The 18,192-nt window shown below is 31.0% G+C and overlaps 1 protein-coding gene and 1 long non-coding RNA gene across 2 annotated transcripts in view; both read right to left on the bottom strand.

Annotated features, from left to right (window-relative positions):
• Positions 1-10,291, bottom strand: part of LOC127716002 (beta-1,3-galactosyl-O-glycosyl-glycoprotein beta-1,6-N-acetylglucosaminyltransferase-like) — an 11,311-nt gene extending 1,020 nt beyond the window's left edge. The window contains exons 1-3 of the mRNA XM_052222102.1: positions 10,179-10,291; positions 5,214-5,965; positions 1,404-1,633 (exon numbers count right to left, since the gene is read on the bottom strand). Coding sequence (XP_052078062.1) covers positions 1,404-1,633; positions 5,214-5,965; positions 10,179-10,187 — 991 coding nt within the window. The 5' untranslated portion in view covers positions 10,188-10,291. The remainder of the gene's footprint in view (positions 1-1,403; positions 1,634-5,213; positions 5,966-10,178) is intronic.
• A 4,064-nt stretch (positions 10,292-14,355) lies between these two features.
• On the bottom strand, positions 14,356-15,089 carry LOC127716042 (uncharacterized). Its single transcript, XR_007988722.1, has 2 exons — positions 14,938-15,089; positions 14,356-14,434 (listed from the first exon to the last, which is right to left on the bottom strand). It is a non-coding gene; the product is annotated as an uncharacterized LOC127716042 (long non-coding RNA).
• Positions 15,090-18,192: the final 3,103 nt, after the last annotated feature.

Here is an 18,192-nt window from a genome sequence, read left to right on the forward strand (position 1 = left end):
TACTGGATGGGCGAAATAATTGGAAAACCGAATTATAAGTAGAGAAAACAATTAATCTTATCCAATAGTTCTTTGGTTTTTTTTAGCAAACTAAAATCTTTAAGTTCAAAGTATGATTGTTGTAATCATGGTAATCGAGACTCAATAAATATTGAAAATGTTGCTTCCAATTTCTTCTTAAGATCTTAACTGAATTATAATATTCAAATGCCAATGGTTACAAAACCATAGTGATCATCAGATCAATTGTGTTGTACATTTGGCGTAAAGATAAATGTTAGTGTATGTATTATATCAGATGGTTCAAACTAATCAAAATTGATATATAGCAAAGTTATACACATCATTCGTATTGAGAGTTAATTAAGGTAGATTCATGGTATACCGCCATCTTGGATTGTACTATCCCAGTACAAAATCGGTCTAGTTATTTGCCCAATTCTGCAAATGTAAAGAAAGATTTGCAATTTATTGGTTAGACTGTTTATTAATTTAAGGAAAACTTGGTGATTTATTGTATAATTCAAAATATTTAAACAAATATCAAATTTTGTGTTTTTAGAATCATTTTTTTCAAATCAGCCATTTAAGGGGAGATTACTCTTTTAGTAAAAAATATATACTTAACTGATAGGGAAATTTCTAAATTTTACTTGTAGCAAGAAAACAAGTTCGGTGACACCATTTTTTTCTTTTTATTTTCTTAAAACATATTATAAAACCTATCTTCTCACAAATTATTTTAAAATTCTATCTCATAGATTTTTTTTTATGCACACAAATGTGTTTTTTCATGAACAATCTAACCAAATTTAGGCACTTTTCAACGACTCATAGGTTGGAAAATAGCACGGTGACCCATATTTTTTATTATATATTTGAAAAAAGCATAGTAAAATCTTCATTTTGGCAAAATATAAGAAAATTCTATCTCAAGAAATATATACCTATGATCTACCTTAAGGAATGACTGTAATATTTGTTTATGTCTATGAAGAAATAACATAAAAATGGGGTGCACACTGAATAAACAGCGTAGCGGGTTATTTCAAAGTGTGCACAACATTTCTGAGGTTATTTCGAATAGACACAAAAATATTACAGTCATTCCTTATAATGTTATTCTAAATTCCTTTTGTAAGGAGTAAATCGTGAAAAAACGTTGATGCCGTCACGGTAACATGACAAAATTATATCTATGAGCTGAGAGACAAAACACTTTTATCCAATCAGAAAACATGTCACATCCAAAATTAAACTATTATATGGTAACCTTAAAGTAAGCAGGAATACTGCTTACGAATTTAAATTATAGAATATTTTCATCGCTTTAAAAGATATTAGTTTTTTTTTGTTGTGCTTCCTTTATGTTTGTTATTTGAGATATGTACTATAGTAAATACCTTGAAACGACCCTGGAATTCCAAGATTCGAATTGAAGTTGAGGGTGGAGAAAAAACTTTTGTCTGGGATAATTGATCCAACCAACCATTTCAAAAGTTGAGTGGCTGTTTTGTTTGTAATGGCATACTCCACAAATGGTCGATTAACAGTAATATGTAAACTACCTTTGTATGGAAATACAACAGGTGGGGAGGATTTTATATTTGTCCATCGATGTGCAAATTTCGCTCTGAAAATAGTATCATGTCATTATATGTATAATAATAATAAGTAAGCGACAAAACCGCAGTAGACTTGTTTCAATACAAAACTAACATCGTGTGTATTCGGTTGTGCTGATGGGGAATGAAAATTCAGATTCTTATTTGAACAAATAAATATGTAAATATAAAAGTCAACATGCTGGATCAAACATCTGTAACCATGCAAGATCAAAGACATGTTTTATTTTATTATTTTTATATGCAACAATTATTATTTGGAATGATTAAAAAACGAACTTGGAATTCTCAGCAAAACTTGCAATCCCACTTATACCCCTATATCATTCAAGAAAGATGTGATTTTAGATAATCTGGAATCTGTTTTTCTCTCTTTTGTTATTCACATAAAAAGGACGTTAAACATTTTCCATCTTTATACTGGATACGTAAACTTTTAAATAACAATATATATCACAGTCGTCAAGATATTCGACTAAACATCTGTCTTAGGTTCTAATCACCACTTTTTTTAAAGTAAAGAGGCCTTCCGAAATGTTGTGATGAGGAATAGTTAACAAGTTGTGTTAATCAAACGTGGATTGTAGATTCTTAAACATTCTGAAGATTTACTCCAAAGTCTTCAGTGACTATCTTTAAACGATGTTGAACGAATAAATTGTCTCATTAACATTGCGTTACTATCTCATTACATATACACATCTGTATGTCGTCTATGTACTAAGGTCAACGAGGTCTTTATTAAATTCTTGGTTTATCTCCTATACATAATTTTTTGAGGTTACGATATGAAAAAAAACTATGATGCATAATTGTTACAAAGGAGAATTGTCCTATATGAATAGAATGCAACAATTATTTAAGCGACTGTAAAAATCCTTTATCAAAAATTTATTAATTATTTGAATAAAAATGTGAGTTTTGAATAATGCGGTCATTATGATCTACACATGTCGATTAAAAAAGTTGATTTTGACCTTCAAATCAAACCTGTACACTTCCAGTCCAAATGCTTAATTGCAAGATCAATTACATCGTCTCACTTAGCAGAACGTTTTCTATATCAAGAGTGCACATTCTAAAATGTCTCGCCTGCTTTACGAACCAAAACTCATTTGTATATTGAACGCATAAATATAAAGGTTTTTAAAAGTATTACCTAAAAATAGCTAAAAAAAAACCATGAAAATGAGGTCAGTAGTCACATAAACCGTGCCAGACAGATATGTAAACTTTATGAACATTCTATACACCATATGTCCTGACTTATAACTTACAGTATCTGGGAAACAGACCAAACCATTAAAATCTAACATTGCTTAATGAACCACGAAAATGAGGTCAAGCTTATATGATACATACAATACAGACATATACACCTTACAACCATAACATGCACCAAAATTTGATTGACATATTGCTAAAAGCATCTAAGAAACAGACTGAACCAGGATAACTTAACATTGACCAATAAACCATGAAAATAAGGTCAATGTCAGATGATAAGCTAGCCAGAAATGTTCACCTAACAGTCATTCAATACTCCAAATATAGTTGAAATATTGCTTATAGTATCTAAGAAACAGACTGAACCAAGATAACTTAACATTGACCAATGAACCATGGAAATAAGTCAAGGACTGATGATACCTGCAAGACAGACATGTACACCCAACAGTCATTCAATACACCAAATAAAGTTGAATTATTGCTTATTGTACCTGAAAAAAAGATAAAACACAAAATATAACACGGGCAAATGAACCATGAAAATGAGGTGGAGGTTATATAAAACCTGCCAGTCTGATAAGTTAACCTTACAATCACTCCATACGCCACATTTAGTTGACCTATTACTTATAGTATTAGAACGAAAGACCTAATCATGAACCTTTTACATTGCTCATTTGTCCATGAAATGAGATAAAGGTCATATTAATCCTGTCTGAACGCATATAGACCTTGCAAGAAGCCAATATGCCAAATATAGTATATTATTATTCATAATATGTGAGATATTTCGATGACAAAAAACTATACATTTTCTAAGCAGTTTCTGAACCAAAAGAACGAAGTCAAAGACAGTAGACAAATACCAGTTTTAAACTTCATATCATACGGCTTCTGTATACACGGTATGAAACATCCAGGTCTTTTACTCTTTGAAGTATGAAGCTGAAAACAAATCATTTTCGCAGCCACCGGATTATAAGCCCAATGACTCGCATTCTGTGAATTAAAGATACAAATTCATTGTTTAAGTTCATGACAATTCTTACTTTGTAAGGAACCACACAAACACGGGTTACCATGGAAACAGTTATTAGTGATATTAATTAATACATAATTGTGCATATTCCAACTTATATTTATGATGGTTATAAATATGAAAAGTATGAGCACACAAACAAATCAAATTCATACAAAGTAATTACAGAAATATACATTTTCTTAAAACACTTTGTGGTTTCCAAATATATTCAGATTCTTATTTGAAAAATAAATATGTACATATAAAAGTCAATATATATTTAAAATCTCTCTGGAAATTTATTTTTTGTTTGTATTTTTTTTTTTTTGCGAAATGATGGAGTATCATGCCGTCTTGTGACTCATTCCGTTGTATTATATTTCATTTTTTTATTTGCTAGCTCATTTTCTGAAAGTGTTTAGACAGGCTATTTGTTTGGGCAAACAATTGTGATACTCCTTTAAATTTCCGTGTGATTATTATAGTTCTTTCTATACAAGCAGCCACATCGTAGGCACAAGATAACAATTGTACATGTATTACCCTCTCAAGTACAAGGTCACACGATGACTATAGGTCATTAAACGAAATTTGTAGAATATAAATCCTTAAATATAAATCGTTAGTGTAGTATAGGGTATACTTAACAGAATAAAAGACTTTTTATATCTTACAAAACGTTGTTGATGTCATGTTTCTTTTTTTCTTTCAATAATACAAATTACAGGTCACCGAGCTTAGCGTATAGCAACAAATTGTAACCAACTTATATTTTGTAAGGATTTATACGGAAAACATTATTATTTGAATAGAAAGAAAAGTAACTACATGAATTTTAAGATAAAATGAGACGGAAATTCTTATAAAATTGGGTTGTCATTAAATGACCAGTCTCGCACATAAAAATGCTATTTTTCATTTGAAATCATGATCGACAATTTAATGTTGTGCTTTCTAAAAATGCGAAATCCAGTATAATGCACACAACCAGGAAAGTAATATCAATGCAATGACTTTTCCCCAATTTTCTCTTTGTTTTTCTTTGTTCTAACCCTGCAAAACAACACATTATATAAATAGGGTTAATTGTGATAAAGGCATACCTGCTTGCTACTCTAATTACCATACAATCTTAATCTACCTTAAAGTTCTTCTTTAAAGGTTTCTAGTTTAGAATCGATTAATATTGACATGGCAGTTTTCCCTCGCTTAAATTAAAATACTATTAACCTTTTGCCGTCTTGTAAGTTACTATGATAGGTTTGGTTTGTTGCTGTTTTATAAACGTTTATCCAGAATTGCTTTTTCTTCATTGTAGTACACTACATTTAACTTACTGATTATTTGAAATGGAGACATCATTTGCACCGTAATAAGCCTTCAGAATTTTTACAATTTCCAGATTAGTTTTTAATGGAAAATCTTGCCCTGTTAAATTTATAAAATACTTCCATTTCTTATGTCTCAGTAAATCCTTCATGCAAATTAGGTCCGCTTGCAATACTGTTATTTTACCCCATCGAACGTCATACGATTTAGATGACATGAACACTTTGTCAAAACAATTGACTATTGTTTCAAGCGCCTTTCGGCGTACATCGGACATTTTTGTATCAGCATGAACACAACAGAAGTTCTGAGGTCGATAAATACTTCTAAGTAATCTCTCAAATTGATTGATTGCTTTGAATATGAGCACACTGTAAGCTATTGAAAAGTCTTCTTCCTCGCTGGAAAGTGTTGATGTAATGTAGCCTCTGTCTCGGAGAAACTTCTTACAATCACGCGTTCGACTGATATTATAAAAAGGCGATAAAGCGGATAGATATTCGTTTTGCAGGTTGTTTGCCCTGGTAATTTCACGTTTTTGTCCTGTTAGCAGAGCACGACAATTAATAGAACCAACAAGCCTCTTCTTTGTTAATATGTTTTCATTGATGAACCACCTATTCATTCCATCATTTGTATAAGATGAGCTCCATTCGTAAAACATATCAGTATCCATGAACACAGAATCAAATATATACACCGTAATCAAAATTAGAATTAAACATGCTCCAATCAAGTTTGTAGACCGAAAAGGAAAGTACTGAAAAAAAAACTAGAATAAAATCAGAGTGAATAAAGTCGAAGAGTTCCAAAATGTTATACACTTCCTCAACATATAAATGACTAAATAGTTGCAGTTATATAATTAAAATTGGGATTCAGATTGTTTCACTCTCATCTAAAACAGATTAAAAGTGTAACACGGGATATCAAAATGTTAAACTGCATTTGACAATTAAATAGCAGGATAATAAAAAGACACGTTTTGATTTAAAGTATAGACAACTAAAGAAATCTGAAAAAAAGTAGAAATAAGGGTATGAGTCTGGTATTGAAACTCACTGAGGGATATCTGATTGGTTAATTTGATATACTTAATCCATTTCTCTGATGTCAGTCTATTGTTTTTACTGTAGATTATTTTTTTTAAGAATCCACTGACCACTGTGTTAACTTTAGATAACTTACATTATAAATTTTAACTTTTAACTTACGGTGTTTTATCCTCTCAAAACGAGTTTCATATGAAGGGTTCGAAATCGCTCGTATTTTCATCGTAGATCATTACAGTATTCAATCTATGCATGATACCGTTATACCACGAGTGCTGACATGAATCAATTTTTAAGTTATGCTCTTCAAGCGCTTAATAATCAATATATGTCAATAAACTGGATTATGTCTCATTGATAATTAACTTCTGTAATCTATGAAATGTATGCTGCATCTTGGTTTGTTCATGTTCTTTTCAATTTTTTGAATGGTTTTATTTTGGGTGTTTTTTTTTTAAAGGAAGATTATATTCTACATATGAACGTTCTTGAATATAAATCTTTAGCAATATCAAAATATAAAATGACATGAGAAAAAAAAAAAAAACAATTTCTTTAAAATCATGAAAAAGAGTTTATTTTTGATGTCAGGTTTGAACATTAGTTAATTTTAACATCGTTATAATGAACTGAACCCCTACACGATTGTGGCTATAACACAAAAGTTGCAACCACTATAAATCAAGGAATTGTATACATCAGTACAATTCATTGATAAAATAAACTTCCATATCCCCATTACACTTGTCACTTTTTGACGTACAAGGGGTTTCAATTTTCTTTTCATCATAGCAAATGCTTACTTATGGTTTTAGTTTTATAATATTATCATGCTATCAATCATTTTTTCTTTGTTTGATTATAAATGATCCAAATATGCATCACGTCATCACTGAACGGCCTCTTATTTGAATAAAGTGTGATATAAAAGCCACGACCTTAAAACTACTTCTTTGACATTAATAACACAAACAAAATCATTGTCATTATATGAAAATATAATATTAATATCTCTGAGTTTAAACAATATTTTGGTCGAGAACAAATTTCATTCTGGGTACAAGGTTAGAACTCCTCACTGTTAACATCACCGTTACGACTAAACGATCACGGCTATGAACAGCTTTATTAAAACTTCATAAAATCATCATAGTTATACATTGGCAGCAGGAGCAATTATGCTGTGGATTCGGGAATGCGTACCACAGATAATACTAGCTAATTAACTGATTGACGATGCATGCCAAATGCAATAGCGTTGAAATATTCTAAACTTAATGAAAAGGAAACAGTTTAAACAAAATTTATATATAATTGTTCAAATAAAACTCTTAGCATATTATTTTCTTTATGTCGGGACATGAAATGGGGCAACATGAAACGGAAGGTTTGTGGCAATTGCGCTAACCTTATAGATTTGAATTAGTATGACTAATTGGTAGCCAGTCTTTAGATTACTTAATATATTTTGCAAAATACTATATATATCAATTTCAAAGGTTCTAAGTTTTGGTAAATACAAACAAGATAAATATATTCTATGTTTTAATATAGGTCTTTTTAAAGAAATCACAAATACCAAAATCTATTCATTTTAAATAATTTGTGATGATTAAACATTAAATGAAATATTTATTAACCAATATGAAATTTGGAGTTAAAAAGGGGAGCTAACACTTATGTTAACTTGTCGAATGTCTAAATATAGATGTAAACCGTGTGGATATAATCAATTCCAACTATTATAGATTAAAAAAGACAAAATACGAAATTATCTTTATGACATTCCGTTGATTTATTATCAAAACGTAAAACAGACCCCGTTTTAGTAGAAATGGATTACGCTAGAGAATTTATAAGAAGTAATGGATTCGGAAACGGTACTCAACTTTCGACAAAAGTCGCTCGTTAATTATCGATTTCGAATCCACTAATTCTTATAAATTCACTAATACATAGCACAACCATGTTCTATTAGTTTGCAAGTTTCGATGAGTCATGTTAGGATGTTGCTTTGCTCTTTGCTAATACAAGAAGCCATCCAATTCCTCTTTTTGAAGAATACATTGGTAACCTAATGCAGGGCAACAGTAGGCCCTTATCCAGAATATTCTCTTTTTCATGCAGCAGACTAATTGTATCTTCCTTTTATTCGGCAGGACCCACTTTACAGACGTATAGTGAAAAGTAAAATCACAAAAATACTGAACTCCGAAATAAATTCAAAACGGAAAGTGCCTAATCAAATGGCAAAATCAAAAGCTCAAACACACCAATCAAATGGACAACAACTGTCATATTCCTGACTTGGTACAGGCATTTTCTTATGTAGAAAATGGTGAATTAAACCTGGTTGTACATGTTGTATAGGTAGCTAAACCTCTCACTTGTATGACAGTCGCATAAAATTCCATTATATCTACAACAATGTGTGAACAAAACAAACAGACATAATAGGTAAAGATGTCAAAAATTGGGGTACATCAGAATTGGTTCTCGTTCACAATGTCCATGCTTTTTTCACTGCATTTCGAGGCAACGAAAATAAATCAACCAAATAATCTGGTTGATTCTGTTATGGATTGGAAAGTATATTGTGTTTTAATGCAATGCATATCTCCGTTTAAAATAGCTACTGACAACACCAAGGGCAAACAAAGGAACAGGACTTATCTAGCTGTTCGTCGTCTCGTATTCTTGTCACATTTGGACACATTTGATTTCTGTGTTGCTTAACATTTTAAGTATTTTTGTAGTCAGTACATGATATTACAATGACTATTTACCTAGGTTACAATATAAACATACTGCCCTTGGATGAAACTGTTAGGGTAGATTAACACAAAAGGGAAAACATTATCACCTAAGGCGAAGTCGCGGGTGATAATTTTTTCATCGAGTGTGTTAATCACCCTTACACCTTCATCCAAGGGCAGTTTGTTTTTTATTATACTGAATGCTTTATGATTTGAGAGTGCACTATGTTATTAGTAGGACAATTGTAAAAAAAATAAAGTCTTAAAATAGTTAACTAATAACAACAACAAAACGACGGAAATGATGTAGAAATAAGAATCGGTAAACCTCGGTCATTGCGGGTGTTAATTGTTCCGAATAGGCAAATTTCGGGCTTATGCGAGTGTTAATTTTATGCATTAACACCAGTTGCTAATATTATCAGATGTTACTATGGGTGGGCGGGGCTTATGAAAGGTTATTGAAAATTAAAAATGCCATGTGTCCAATTAAATGAATGGATAATATAAGACATTTGCATCAAGTACAATCAAACATAATAACAACATGACTCGACCAAATATTATACCATGAATTTTGTAATTATATAAAAAATATTTTTACCAATACAATTATGGTGTACATATACATCAACCAAATATTAATTTTCTTAACTACAAAAAGACAACGTTTATTCCAAAGAGAACATATTTTTAGAAGCACTAAGCAACCTAATAAAATCATCGTACAAATACAGAACAAAAAGATGAATTTGGTACCTTTTACGAATCTGCATATTTTGGATGTTTTTTTTCCCTCGTGTTTGTACATGGACATTCGATTTAATTTTCCATTGACAGACAGATGATTCGTTTCCACGTTGATTATTCGATTACGCATGTTGTTTCTTCAAGATTTAAGAAAAAAATTCTGTTATTCATCTTTTCTAAATGAAATCCTGTTAGTTCTTGAAATCATCAGATACCGAAAAGCTATCGTGTCTAAAAGGAAATGCGATAAAATCATTAATTCCAGACTAATTTATTTCTTTTTCTAATCGAATAATAATTATTAGATTATGTTTCATCTTCGTTTTAGCTTTAATATTTTTTTTTGTAATTTTCTTTTTAATGGAAAATAAAATATAAATTTTGTAAAAAATAAGATTTAATATGTCCTACATACCTTATCCATAAGATATCTTGATATGTGAACCACTAAAGAGGTGACCACGTGGTATAAACTCCATTGGATATATTGTTATACATTACAATCTACAACTTAAAATTAGTCTTTTGTTCAATAATCAGTCATTTTTCAGACTGGTCTGTAATAGATTGTAAATGTGGGTTATAAGATACTTAAGTTGCAGCAGATGTAAATAATCCTTTCATGCAATATAAATTCTACTTATTGTATTTATTGCAAAACTAAACCCATACTCTATGTTAATTTATTTAGTACTTGTTCAACATTATATAATTCATTATGTAATGGTTTGAAATATAAGGTTTGCAAATCATTGATCAATAATTTTACGACTGTTGATTGTATATGTAATGTTTAACATCCAAGATTACCTTGTGAACATGAATGTTCTAAAGTCAAAACAAAAGTGTACGAGGTTCATAATACAAATGAAATTATGTTTAAAGGAGGGTGAATAATCAAAATCCAGAGTAATAACACGCCAAAGAAACCATAACAAGACTGATGCATGCACAAAAAACGTAAACAACTTGACAAGTCAGCTAAAAACACTGGACAAGTGAAGCTAAGACATTGGTACAAAAATAATGAAATCAGATTTAAGAAGAACAATATTCTATCATATCAAAATAAAGCTGACTGAAACATGAAAATATATTAGTTTGTGTTTACACTTACCAAACTAATCGGAACGTGGGAATATTGAATACACAGGGTTAATAAGATCCAGGCGGGTAACGTGTCCATTGTTTTCAGCTTCACTGTGTTTCTGTTTTGTTTTCAACATTGTGTTACTGATTTCTGGTCCTCGACTTTACTTATAAAAAACAGTTACTGACACCATACTGTTAAGAACTTTGTGTTCGTTTGATTAGCTACCTAACTCTTAATTTTTTGAAACTTTCACGCTGCTTTTTCACGAGGTCGATTTTTTTTCCAAAAACGTGCAAATTTCAACAATACATGTACAAAGATCTTAAATGTTTAAAGTTCTCTTAATACAAGTGCCGTTAACGAAAAATGAACAAATCATTGTGCATACAAGTACATATACCATTAACCAAAATGTTCAGAATATTTGTCCTTTAATATACAGAGAAATGCTTTTAAACATTCAACAACAACAGTATATTGTATTCGTCTGACAGTTCTCGAGATTTCCCTCTGAAGCGGATACGATTGACTCAATAAAACAACAAGATCAAATGTCTCACGTAATCTCAAACATTTAATATATAAGTTGTCGGTTTAAATTTTATGCTGTTTAAGTTTATAGTTTTTGTATCAATTAATAGCAGATCTCTATTACATTCTGTTACAAATTTGCAAATGTTCTAGATAAGAGAGATTCAGAGTTCAGCATATTGAAATATATCGTTTTCCGGATTTGTAAACCGTTTTTGACCTTTATATAAATACTTGTGGTTCCTTTGTGTTGTTTGGCAGCCATCTAATAAACGTGTATCCCACGTACCTTTAAATAAGAAAAACCAACAATGCTTAGAATACTTCAAAAATTACTGTTTACCTTTCCACCAACAAGTAAAAATTTGGCACAGCCAACCAGGTGTTCACCGAACCATACATGTATTGAGAGAAGACACAAATGAGTAGCATGCATGAGTATATTTTATTTCAATGGTGCACTTCGAACGCAAGAAACTAATCAAGTGGTTTTCTTTCATTTCTAAGTTGACATTTCTCGGTTCCAACTTAGATAACTATGAGAAATGTAAACTCGGAACTAAGATATGTTAATTTGGAGATGAGAAATGTCAATATGCAGTTTGAAATAAGAAATGTCAAATTACAGTTGGAAATGAGAATTGTCAACTTGCAGTTTGAAATGAGAAATGTCAACTTGCACATGGGAATGAGAAATGTCTAGTTTGAAATGAAAAATCTTAACAACAGAATGTTCATACTGGTTTATCATCATGGGGAAATCATACACTTTAATAAACATTGAAACACAATAGAAAGACAATGAAGCATTGAACATTACAAACCACATTAATATGGAATATAAAGTGAGGTCAACATAATTCTAAAAGATACATTAACTTGTCACATGATCACATGATCACATGGGAATCTGGACAAATTCATATCTGTTTAAAATTAACAAAATATGGCTAGGGAGGATTCAAGCGTTAGCTAAATTGTGTTAACTCCCCATCAATCGAAAACATAATTTTTTTATATAAAAAAAGTCAAAAACAGTTTGAATCGCTTCGCGATCGTTTGGCTAGGTTATTATAGTCACTCATTAAAAGACAATTCTTTAAATTCACTCTTCATGGCAAAAAAAAAACAAATTAAAAACCAATTGTTCAGAGAACAACTGACAGTCTTTCTACATAAGATTAGACTGATTGTTTTTGAAAAGAATAAAAACCCACTAAGGGTATGAGAAAAACTATACACCAATTCTAAAGATATATGGTTTCTTTGAACTTGCACTTGAAATATAGGAGATTATAAGCTACTTCTTGTCTAGAAAATTTCACTTATATATTAAAGAACATTTTATACTGATTTGTAAATCAAATGGTTGCTAGGTACATTTATGTGAAATGAGGGAATCATAAGATACTTCCAGGTTAGAAAAAGTAACTTCCGGTTTTATCTAAAAGGTTATTTTACACCGATTCCAAAAAAATGGTTTCTATGTATTTTTTCTTGTAATAAGGGAGATAATCAACCACTTTCGATTTACAGAAGGTCACATTCGGTTCCAAAAGATAGCTTACTTTACACATATTCCAAAAAATATAATTTCTATGTACTTTTGTTTCAAATAAGAGAGATAATTAGCTACATCCGGTTTACAAAAGGTAATTTCCGGTGTCATTGTATATGTTATTGTATGCTGATTCCAAAAACTTATAGTCTCTAAGTTATTTTCCTTTGAATACGAGTTAACATGGCTACATCCGTTCTGCACAAGGTCACTTCCGGTTGATGTTTTTCAAGGCCATATGTCACCTATCCCTTTGTAAAAGACCCCATGTCTTTATCATGTACCAGTATGAAGCTATAATCAATAAGCCTTACATTTAACCATGTCAGGGCTATAAATCCTGTAAGATATCATACCATAGCTTTGGACAGTGTCGCTTCATTTAAAATTGAATTAACAACCAATTGGGAAAAATAAATTCGATTTCTTTTACGGTTGAGAAGAAGATGCACTCACAAGAAAAACAGTGTTTGGGGAAATAGATCTACCAATAAAAAGTTAAACAGAGTGATTTTCAAAAGCGCAATAACTGTTCGATATCATATGCAAAGAAATATAAGAAACATCTTGCGAAACCACTTTAGACCGCAAGAAAAGGGTTTGGCGGAAGAAGAAAAAAAAATTATAATCAGAACAAATACAATAGGTCTTTCAACAGAAAGGTGGAAAGACCTAACTAGATCAATAGCAGCCATAAATATATGTCTCCACCAGGTTTGAGTTGAAGTAGTTTTTTTGCTGATTAACTTCTATTAACTGTAAAAAAACGAGTTTAACGCACATCTTCATTGAAATATTGGTTGTTTCCTAGTATCATTCTACCATAGAATCTTATTAAATTATTGTCCTACACATCCATCCCTATTTCGTCTTGTCCAATTGATTCATCTATATATTAAATACAAAATGAGGGAACAATGAATATTGAAAGCTGAAAACATTTAAAAGATACAAAAAAAAACACCCAAAACCATACATAACTGACCTCGTGCGTTGATCATTTGACTCTTCTAATTTTGAAAAAAAATTGTGAAAATATGCGTATTTAACTTTGGTGTATTGCTTAAGGCAGACGTGGCGTGTGTATCATGTATTAACTATGTCACCCTGTACACATAACATTGATGTTATCTATAGCAGCCAATGGAGTATCAAACACACAACTGACTGAAATACACGATAAGGATCAAAGGACAATTTATGATACAAAAAACTTGATTTCGGTCATGTATTTCTACTGCATCTGCATCTTGTAAACAAACAAATATTTCTCCTAATTTAGATTTAATTATATGAATAACAGGAGATATAGAGACCGCAATAAAAAGAAATATAACAAGCCATCAGATTACTTCATTGATCTTCTTCAATCCTTGTATATTATTAACATGCAGTAATTTCAACAAGCAATCACATTAAAATACTATCATTTTATTTTGATACTGATCTCTGTGTTTTTTCTGCATTTCTCTTTGCGATTACGGTTTGACTGAAAAAGAAAAATATATGCATAAGAATTTAGAATAGATAAACAAATATCAATGTTCGTCCCCATGCATTAATGACGTGTAGTTTCAGAGTCATCGTATTGGTGTTTGAAGCAACCAGAACGCCTAAAACAGTATTGGCCCCATAATGCAATACAACTTCCGAATTGATCCATTTAATTGTTTTTATTAATCATGTTAATGAAAATACATTTAAAAAATGAACATTATATAAATGGGACTTAAAAGTAAGACAAACTAGCTTTACATAAAATATTGGTTGGTTTTTTTTTTCATTATTAAAATCCGTATTTTAACCTTAAGTCACTTACATCCATGCACATGATTTGTTCTCCGATTGATAGTTTTCTCATTTAAAATCAGACCATATCCGGACGCACGACATTTTAAAATTGTTATTTCTAATTCCATATTTATATTATATGAATCTATAATATCTTTAATTTTATTATTGATGGGCAAACTATTCATTTGATTTAGTTACCTAAATATATCGAGTTTCTATAGCCACCTCCACACATTCGATTCGTTTCACCAGCACAAGCCATGTTACAATCTGATTCTGGTACCCTTGGATACTGTTTGTTTGCTAGTTCATTTCCACAAAGACAATATATGCGATATTAAAATGAAAAACAAATTGTAATGTCTATAGATAATAATTAATACATGTATATGATTTGCATAAAATAAAAAGGAATGAATAGACGTTTTTTAAGGATATGAAAAAATAAATGATCATAACTCAACAAAGTGACGTCACAGTGGTAAACACAAAGCACATCTTATATAAACTATATTATTTGGTATCTGTTTTTTTATATATCAGCTTTGCCTCGACCATGTTTGAGTAATAAATATATACAATAGTATAACCTATTACGATTATAAGCCAATTACAAATGCCTATTTCAAATTACGTATCTGATTATTGAACTTTAAAAGTTTGTTGTGGAATCATATCTACCTGCAAGCCCGTGTATTTATATCCTTTACAATGTTCACGGCATTTAGCCAAGGTTATAGAATTCCCAAGTCCGATATTTTATATTTGAGATGTCGATTACCGTAATCCTTGTAACATCCAATGTAACCTAATATATAAAGAAAACATTTCTAGAAAACTAATAAAAAAACAAAAACAAAATAAGTCATAATGTTTTTTTGGAAACTTCCACTCCCCAATGTTATATTTTTCTATTTCTTTTCGTCGTTAAATCATTACCTAATTGTCAATGTGTGAACTTAACAATATACCATTACAAATCAACATTATAAGATTGTACTCTTTCCCACTTTTTTCTCACTGTATGTCTGAACGACTATAATCTGTATTGTCGTATTTAACAGATAGATCGATGTTCTAACGAGCTCTATAATCATAGACTATAGACTCGTTTAATAATCACTAGAACAAAGGACGAACAGTGCTATCACGCGCCTATTTGTTAGCAAATAACGTACTTACAATATGAGTTCTTACCGCGCTGTTAAAATTTGTATAGTCATTGTGAGTTTTCTTAATGTCAACTTTTAGTTTAAATTACAACTGATATCTGCATCTAAAATAAATTAAGTTCGCGCAATTATCAAAGTTTTGTAAAAAAAAAGTTTTATCTTATGTATACAAACCATCACTTGCCGGATCAGCCTGTTATGCAGTTGTTTTAAGCAAACCATTTACCGCCTTACTGAGGTCTGTTAGTCTGGATTTAATTGCAGAAATGCTGTCCCTATTGTGCTTCGAAACTGCCTTTATTTTGTCTAACTGATAATTCACTTCTTTAATCTAGTTGGAATTGTCTATCAGGAAGCCACTAACTGGTAAGTTTTTCCCTGCATTCAAGGTAATACTGACCGGTTTGTGTTTTCTTAGACTTGCAATTATTGCAAGTTGTAAGAATGCAACAAGAACTACAAAGGTTTTCATTCTGGCAAACAACGTCAACAGTACCAGGAACACTCGATTTTAAAATGATAAAAACATAACATGCATATTGCATGCACAGGTATTGATTAGTTATGCGGCTGTCGTGTGATATGTTATATGTTCACGTGTTGTTTTCATTTTTTTCATGGGTATCATATACAGAGGTATGTAAAATAAAAACAAATCAATGAATCTACGTCGAACATGAAATAATTTTAGCCATTACCACCCATTTGGACGTAACACGTGAACAACGGCCTTTTAGTAGAAAGTACTCGATAAAAAATACATTTAAAATGTGTAAAAGAAATTAACCCTTAAGCTCCCTAATATACAGTTTTTGCAAAAACAAATATAAACTTCCTTGTTAAAAATATCAAAATTAGTTCCCTTTCCAATTGAATATGCAATACACGCGATTCGTCTTCATGAGAGATAATTGGCCTTTCTTCGTTGTTTCAGTGTGATTTGGTATGATCAAAGCTTAAGATTATTACTTTTGCACTCGTGTGCGTTTAATTTATAGTTAGCTCATTTAGAATTGGATTTATTCATCGCTTGCCATATATGAATATATTTACCTAAAATTGATGAAAATTTATATAAACACGTATAGTCGTATTGCTTTTAAGTTGCTGTCTGATTGATGTGTACTCCCAAATCATCACTTCATGTAACAATAAAACAGAGCAAATCACAAAATGCTGTAACAACGATATTTTGCGCATTAGAATTGTATCACATGTTTTGAAAATAATTCCAGAACGAGATTTCCACGAGACTGAAACGTCAGAAGAGTGCATCCTTAATCATGACCTATCATAATTTCGTTCAAAAATGACAAGGTCCGTATCAAGAAGGACTACCATAATCTAATGCAACTACGTTTTTCGGACGCTATTGAATTATAGGCTCTCATATTTTTTTGTTAGAAAATGACAAAGCCCGTATGTAGGCGTATTTTATCTTTGAAAAAAAAGAGGGGGGAATCATTTAGCTCGAAGCGAACTTTCTGATTTAACAGTCTTTATTTGTATTGTTTGTTTTCAGAGTTTGGTTTGTCCAAACAGCTCGACTGCTACCTTTTATTTACGGTTATAACGATGTGAAATTTTTTTTATATTGCCAAGTTTTTATATATTTGTTCAAAAGCATAATAAGAAATATTCACCTACCGCAAATATGTCAGGAGGATTGGAATGATCTTATGCTCTATGTGTAAGTTTTTCAATACTAAAGTCGATACGTTTAGCGTTAAATGAGTCTAAAAATTATATTGGCATACTTCAAATCGCATTTTTATGCCCAATTTATGGGCATTGTGTTTTCTGGTCTGTGCGTCCGTTCGTTTGTCCGTCCGTCTGTCCCGCTTTAGGTTAAAGTTTTTGGTCGAGGTAGTTTTTGTTGAAGTTGAAGTCCAATCAACTTGAAACCTAGTACACATGTTCCCTATGATATGATATTTCTAATTGTAATGCCAAATTAGAGTTTTCACCCCAATTTCACGGTCCACTGAACATAGAAAATGATAGTGCAGATGGGGCATCCGTGTACTATGGACACATTCTTGTTTAGTTAGAGTTAACGTCAGTGGAGTAAACTATTTATCGTTTACCCTTATTTAAGCAAATAAGGAGTAATGGTAAGGGTCATTATTCAACCCCTTAACTTGCAAAAAGGAAAGATATTCATGATTTTCTGTGTCATGTTCATTCTTCAGATAAATGAACCAGTTATTTGATATAACTTAGTATCGAGAAATTTATTTGCAGAAAAATCACTTGAGATAACAATATGACATCATAAACA

The sequence above is a fragment of the Mytilus californianus genome, unplaced genomic scaffold (assembly GCF_021869535.1).
Source record: "Mytilus californianus isolate M0D057914Y unplaced genomic scaffold, xbMytCali1.0.p SCAF_9, whole genome shotgun sequence".
Lineage (NCBI taxonomy): Eukaryota > Metazoa > Mollusca > Bivalvia > Mytilida > Mytilidae > Mytilus > Mytilus californianus.